The 7,890-nt window shown below is 41.0% G+C and overlaps 1 protein-coding gene across 1 annotated transcript; it reads right to left on the reverse strand.

Annotated features, from left to right (window-relative positions):
- Positions 1–3,006: 3,006 nt before the first annotated feature.
- On the reverse strand, positions 3,007–3,951 carry LOC102261861 (olfactory receptor 9A4). The gene has a single exon (XM_005862783.1). It carries the CDS (start codon positions 3,949–3,951, stop codon positions 3,007–3,009), a length of 945 nt encoding a protein of 314 aa, XP_005862845.1.
- Between the last annotated feature and the right edge of the window lie 3,939 nt (positions 3,952–7,890).

Raw genomic sequence — 7,890 nt, forward strand, 5'->3', positions numbered from 1 at the left:
CACCAATCTGATGAATGTTATATGGTTGATGGCTGAGTAACCTTTGGCAAATTATTTAACTTCTTTGAACCTCTATTTTATTTTCTTCTAAATGAACATAATACTATTTATCTCACAGGTTGTTGCCAGGGTTGAATAAAAACATAGAGAAATTCTAAGAAACTTAGTATATAGTTAATAATTTTTTCCATCTATCTATATGCTCCAAAAGCATTGAGCAAAGTTTCTTACATGCAGTAGATAGCTATTAAATACATAAAAATCAATCAAATAATATAAAAGCTAATTTCAGTGTCTACTGAAAGAAATGCTGATGTTCATGGAACAACATAACAGAGAGGTTGAGATCGAACTTTGGAGTCAAAGGATCCTGAGTCAAATTGTATTTCTGTTAAGTTTTGAGAATTATTATCAATTGGTATATTTTAATTAGGCACAAACAATAAATATCTGAGGTGGTTTACAGAAGGCATAGGAGTTTTAATTACATACTACTCCATTCTTATTCCTTATCCTCTAATTACAAACATTAGTATAAATCAGAAAATTTAACATTTTAATCATTATGACATCTATTCATACTTATGCCTCATTAAGTATGAATATAGAGAAATGCATGTGGAAATAAAACAGAAAAAGTAAATGTCTTTTCAGAGATATGTATCAGATACTATCTGGGTAAGCATTTTACTTTTATCAAGTAATTTTTACAGAGAGAAACTATTAAAAATTTTCCTGGTTAGAAGTAGTATTGTCTCTACTTTTGTTTTTGTTATTATTATGACCATATAACAAAGTGAATGTTAACAGAGGCCAATGCTTAAATTCAGTGAAAACTGCAACACATTCAACCTGGCATACCTCAATTATACATAAGACTTATTTTTGTGGTATGCTAACTACATGTAAATAAGGAGTTCAAATAAAAGCCTACAATTAGTATTTGCTTTTTAATATCTGATTATGTCTGTGTTCAGTTGTGAGGAGCAGAAAGAAAACTAAATAAATAGAATAAGAAGCTATTGAGGCTTCAAGGTGTGTATATAGTAGAGGGGGTCTGAGTGAGGTTTTTATTCCCCATTTTTGTATAAGAGACACCTGCAGCTGGGGAAATGAGAGCCCCCAGAGGAAGGAGCTATCTGTCTCCCAGCGCCCAGTGTGAAGATGAAGTGGGCATTCTGGTTGAGTATAAGCTTGGATTGCAGGGCAATGGGCAGAATGATAGCATTATTAACTAAATGTCTGTGTCCCTTCAAAACTCTTATGTTGAACCTGTGAACCCCAGTGCAGATGTATTTAGAGATGGAAACTCTAAGAAAGTAATTAAGGTTAAATGAGGTCATAAGGGTGGGACCCTGATTGGATATGATTAGTGTCCCTAGAGAAGAAATACCAGAAATGGCTCTTGCTCTCCCAATATCCATACACCAAGAAATGCCACATGAGAACATAGAGAGAAGGTGGTCACCTACATGCCACAAAGAGAGCCTGCAAGAGAAACTGAATTCACCAGAACCTTGATCTTGAACTTCTCAGACTTCAGATCTGGGATCAATAAATTTATGTTGTTTAATCCATCCAGTCTAGGGGGTTTTGTTATGGCAGGCTAATCAAGATAGTAACCTTCCTTCATTGAGAATCAAAACCAAGATCAATCAGACTTATATGCATGCATATAAGCCTAACCAATGGACAGAGACACCAGGGGGGTGAGGGCATGAGTGAGGGGAAGGGAGGATAATGGGGGGATAAGAACACATATGTAATACCTTAATCAATAAAGAAAAAAAAGGGGGGAAAAGACCAAATAAAAAAAACCTGGTCTTTGACACAAGAGATGTCTGATGTACCATTAGTAGTCCCCTGGCTCAAAATCTCCTTCTCCTCTCATATTCTAAACTCAGCTAGAGATATTTCCTACCCTCCTTAGGTTCATCTGAGAAAATATGAGCAGGGCATTCAGAGAGGCAATTTCAAACATTGCATCACTGGAGTTACAGGAGAGCAATGGAAATATTGATGAAGGAGGAGAGGAGGAATCAGAATGTATTATCAGTAGGAGGCCAGAGCCTTGGGTCATAGTTAAATGTGGGGAAGGGGTGGAAAAAAAGAAACATGAAGACTGGAAGATAAAGGGAGAGAGGAAGAAGAAACAGAAATTCGTGGATAAACAAAGGCAAGAAAGGCAGGAAGAAGAGGCATGGCTGACGACATGTTGAAAAAACAAAGAAACTATATATGAGGGTCTATTTGTTCCTTTTGGGTCTATTTGAATATATGTCACAAAGAGGAAAGGTTTGAGCAATACCCTGAAGTTTAGCAAAAGGAACTTCCCATATTCTTATTGCCAAATATTCCCATCTTTTTGTAGCACAAAGATTTTGAGAAGCATACTAATTTCTATGTCACTACTCTTGACCAGTTCTGTGGCAAAGTGTAAGTAACACTATATGTACTTTGCAGTAGCAGTGGGGCCAGGATAATGAAATACACAGCCAGAAAAAGAAAGAACCATGGGATGTGGAAAATGCATATGGCCATCTTCTCATGAAATTGTATAAAAATATAGGACAACTCTTAGCAACATTTGATGAAGAAGCAAAGTGAGCATTTCTTCCTTTGTATTATGATATGCCATCTCTCACTTCATCTCCCTCCTCACTTCCTACCTCACCTCAGTAATTCATTTTCAGAAACAAATTATAAGCAAATGAATTGGGCTAATAGAACTCTACACAAAAGTACTCATTTGCTTTCTTTAGTTTCTCCCACACCACAAGGAGTTCATCAGTAGAAATAAAGAGTATCTGAAGCTATGACATTCTAGTGGGCAGAGCATGGGTTTCATTGTTACCTGCCTTATCTGCTTCCATGGTATGACCAGAAGTGGTACACACTGTTTGATTTTTGTAATGATGGTAAACTGTGATAGAGTAGATAGGGTTTCCTAAGTTATTAAATAATCCCCAGTAGGGATCATGCCCCCACCTAAAACTGAGAGAAGAGTTAATCTTTGAAAAGTTGATAGCAGTGTTTCACACTATCTCTAAGGGCCTCTTTGACTTTGTCATTCCGGAGAGTGAAGATGAAAGGGTTCAGGAAAGGAGTTACCACAGAAATCAGCAGGGAAACTATCTTATTGTACTGGGCTGCCTGTGTTTGATTGGGTTTCACATAGAGGAACAGGCAACTTCCATAACCAATCACGACAAAGGTGAAGTGTGAGGCACATGTGGAGAAGGCTTTCCTCCTGCCAGAGGCAGTGGGGATCTTGAGGATGGTGGAGATGATGTAAGTGTAGGAGACAATTGTTGGTACCAGAGAACCAATGATAATGAAAATGGCCATTAAAAAAAGAATAAACTCTGTGAAAAGGCTGTCATCACAGGATAGTTTGAGAAGTTGCCCTCGGTCACAGTAAAAATGGTCTAAGACATTCGATTTGCAGAAGTTCAGCTGAAATGTGGCATAGACTGGCCAGATTTCAGAAAGAAACCCAAACACCCATGACACAATTACCACCCAGATGCAGGTGTGACTATTCATAATGATGTTGTACCTCAAAGGGTTACAGACAGCCACATAACGGTCCACAGCCATCACTCCCAGTAATGCAAACTCTGTGGTCCCCACAGCAAGGTACAGGAAGAGCTGGGCAACACATCCAGCCAGAGATATTGTCTGCATCCCGGGGAGCAGAAACCCCTGAAGCATGACAGGGATGATAATGGATGTGATCAGGATCTCCAAGGCAGAGAGGTGGCCAAGGAAGAAATACATGGGGGACTGTAGACGTTTATCAACACAGACAATTATAATGATGACCGTGTTTCCCATTAATGTCATTGAGTAGAAGAGGAAGAAGGCGGCAAAGAGGATATGGTGTAGTTCCTCGGAGCCAGGGAAGCCAAGGAGACAAAATTCAGTGGCACTTGAGTGATTGCTCATCATTTAGTCTTTGTTCCTGCTCCTTGTGAAAGTCTGATATCAAAATAGATATGGCACTGTTCCACATGGTCCTGTTCTCAAGAGAGTAGGAAGACAGATTAGGATGAGAAACTATTTCGACAGATGATCACATGAGTTGCCTCTACTACTATGCTCTGAACAAAGACAGACCTAAATATTGCCTCTTCAATGCTCACTGTCAGGAATGGGTGAAGGCAGCTTCTTCTGTATTGGTGTGAAGAAAATCTTTCTTGTTTTTTTTCCCCACTGGAAGTGTCTTCTCCACGGGATATAGGCTATGATATTTTAAACTGCTTATTTTAGAAACTGAATTAATCAGCCCCTGGGATTGTCCTATTTTTTTCTTAGGTGAACTGTATCAGATAATATGATGGAATTCCAAATGAAGTGTAAGGTACGAAACGTTGAACCCCAGCCCTCATCTACACTGGTACTACACAGACCCACCTTCATAAAACAGTATTCTTGAGCCAAATCAGTAATGCTAAAATTTTTTTGTAGGTGATGAGTATATGGACACATAATATATGACTACATAGGTCCTGGTCCTGGCCAGGACTAACTAGGCCATATCCCCTCAATCCCTCTCTTCCTGGTCTCCCTTCCTGCCTCACATTACCATTTTCCCTTCCTTCCTTCCCTTCCTTCCCCTGATATTATGGCATATATTGGGGATGCAACCTTCCCAATATCACTGTGCTCTTCTACTGATGGGCAAACATGCCTCAAGGACAGAACTGTTGGAAGAGCTCAGTGGCCTGCTTCTCCACAATCTCTGCATAACTAACAGGAAATAAAGAAAGATGAGAAAGAAGGATCCTGAGAGACGTCAGGGAGCTGTGCCTATCCCTAGCATCAGGTCGGAAAAGAACTGAATCTGTCCTTGTTGTGCACAGGGGACTTGGAAATGAACTTGTCTGTCCTGCTGCTCTCCTAGCCCACTCCTCACACTCTAGGTGTCCCTGTGTTAGACAGCAACCAGACCCAGAACATCCCACCTTACTCTTTCCTCCATGGAGAAGCATCCTGAAGACACTCACCTCTATGGAAGGGCTTCACCACCACTGCTAATGTCCTCCAGCACTCTGCCAAGGCTAACTCCTGTATGGCTACTACTGAGCCATGCACAGGGGTTAGAGCAACCTACTGCTGCCTTCACTCATGATGAAAAAGAAAACTGTCTCAGATAGGAGCTTAGGAAAAAGCCCCAAAATAACAGTTCTGTGGGAAGCTGAGGGTCTCTCTCTCCCCCCTTCCCTCCTACTTCCCTCCTTCCCAAGGGACTAGTCACTGAGATACCTCTTCTTAATGAGCCCAGGTTCATGGTGTCCCTAAGCAATCAGTCTAGAGGGAGAAGCACAAACTTTTAGTTATGCCCATTTTGACCAATCAAGTTTCAGAACTTTTTAAACTTTTTGTTTCATGGGAAAACATAAAATCTCACCAACCAGAGGCTTCTCAATACCAAGGCTGCCTTCTCCAAGGCTCCAAAGTCTAAGTTTCCAGATGTCTCAAAAAACTCTAAGCAGATCCCCCCTTCTGCCCTTCATCCAGTGCTCTCCCAGGATACTCTTAGCTGTTCAGAACCAAAATCAGCCTGCACTTTCCAATAGGAGACACCACAACTGACCTCTAAAACGCACACCGATATCCACAAAATCCTGCATACTGGTATCAGTCAAAGTTTCGACTTCATAAAATATCCCCTGCAAAGCTTGATTTCTCCTCCACTCATGTTACAGAGCCTCCTGTTCCTAACCTTGTGTGCCCTCCAGAACACTGTGGAGGGTGCTACCCCTAAATTCAACTCCCCTCTCTGGTATCGTCTCAGGTTTCCACATGTGGGCATCTTTATGTACTCCAGCAAGATTCATCCAGCCATTGATTTGTACAGCCTGTCCCTGATTACCACCAGCTGGGCACTTCAAAGTGGGGGACACATAAGGACAGCCCAATGTAGGCAGCTATATTTACAACCTGGAACAACTGAAAAAAAATGCAAATTGGAAATCTGCTTGGTTCTGGAGGGAGACAGAAAAAGCGAGAGTCACAAAACATGTATCTGGATTTTGGATTTAATTTCAAGTATAACTCTTAAATCTGTTCATTTTAATTGGTGCAGAAGGGCATAAATTATGAATAATTTTCTTTACAATTTCTTAAATTATCCAAGTCCAACTACACAATCTTAGAGGAATTTATCTAAGATTGTATATTGTTTTCAAGGAAATGCTGTGAAAATCGGTTTTACGCACTTTTCTCTCCCACTTAACAGTACATATTACCCCACTTATTTTTTTGTGTAATATTCCATGATATGGATGTCCTATTCTTTATTAGTTAGACCTCTGTTGCTAATTTTTTATTGTTTCCATTTTGATTATGAAAAATGATGCTACAAATATGCACAGATATTTTTAAGTCCATACACATTTATATTGCTCAAATAAATCCCTACAGTTAGAATTTCTTGATCAAAAGGTAGATATATTGTAATCATTGCTTTTGATTGGCACCATTTTAAACTTCAAAGATTTGGATGGATTTAGTCAACACTAAGACTGTATGACAGGAGCACTCTTAATTTCCTCATCTACAACCAAAGATATGATCAATTTTTTGTTTTTCTTTGAAATGTAAAAAAGTAATCAATTGAAAACCTGATGAAACGGGAAATCTTTTGAAAGATTAAAATTACCAAAAGTGTCTGGAAAAAAAAAACACTGAAATCCCATATATGTTAAATAAATTGATTCATAATTAATAAGCTTTTCACACAGAAAACTACTAGTTAAGATAGTTTTACTGGTGTATTCTATCAAATATTTAAGGAAGAACTAATACTAATCCTATATAAAATCTTCTAGAAAATTCAGGAGAAGGGAACACTGCCCAATTCTCCTTATGAGGCCAGAATTATCTTGATATGAAAGGCATCATAAGAAAATAAACATACAAACCTAGATTCATCATGAACATAGACACAAAATCTTAAGTAACACATTTATCTACACTAATAAAAGGGTAATATGCTAATTAGACTGGACGTCCTTCCTGACAAAGCTGGGCGGGGCAAAGCCGCTCGTGGTCCTGGGTGCCTGCAGCTGTGGCCAGCCTGAGCGAAGCTGCTCCTGATCCCGGGTGCCTGTGGGCAACCACGGGCGAAGACGGCCAGTGTCCCAGGTGCCTATGGCCAGCCAGAGGGAGGGAACCCCAGGTCCCAGGTGCAGGGGCCGAGGCAGAGGCAGTTAGGGGCAAGCAGGCCAGCAGGGGAGCAGTTAGGGGTGATCAGGCAGGTAGGCAGAGGGGTTAGGGGTGACCAGGCAGGCAGGCAGGCAGGCAAGCGGTTAGGAGCCTGCAATCCTAGATTGTGAGAGCGATGTCCAACTGCCGGTTTAGTTGGACATCCCCCAAGGGGTTCCAGATTGGAGAGGGTGCAGGCCAGGCTGAGGGACACCCTGCCCCGTGCACTAATTTTGTGTACTGGGCCTCTAGTCTACACTAATAAAAGACAAACATGCAAATTGACCGTACCTTCGCTATGCCTTAAGCCACGCCCACCAGCCAACCAGAGCGACTACATGCAAATTAACCCAACCAAGATGGCGGCCGGCAGCCATGGAGCTGGAGCAAGCAGGAGGCTTGGTTTCCCCAATGATGGAGGAAGCCAACTTCCTGCTTGCCGCGGCCGACTCTGAGCTCCACTCAAAGCAACAAAGTTTCAATTATAGAAGATAAATAAAGTCCAGATACCTGCTTTCAGCCGGCTGTGGCCATGGAGCTGGAGCGAGCAGGAGGCTTTCCCTCCCGCCCGCCCTGGCCGGCTCTGAGCTCCTCTCAAGGCTACAAAGTTTCAATTATAGAAGGTAAATAAATCCCAGAATAAAAAAAAAGAAAAAAGAAAAAAAGGAGAGGCTGGGA

This window comes from Myotis brandtii, unplaced genomic scaffold (genome assembly GCF_000412655.1).
Source record: "Myotis brandtii unplaced genomic scaffold, ASM41265v1 scaffold168, whole genome shotgun sequence".
NCBI lineage: Eukaryota > Metazoa > Chordata > Mammalia > Chiroptera > Vespertilionidae > Myotis > Myotis brandtii.

Excerpts from the sequence above, each read along its gene's own strand:
- LOC102261861 (XM_005862783.1), bottom strand. The coding sequence starts at position 3,951 with ATGATGAGCAATCACTCAAGTGCCACTGAATTTTGTCTCCTTGGCTTC.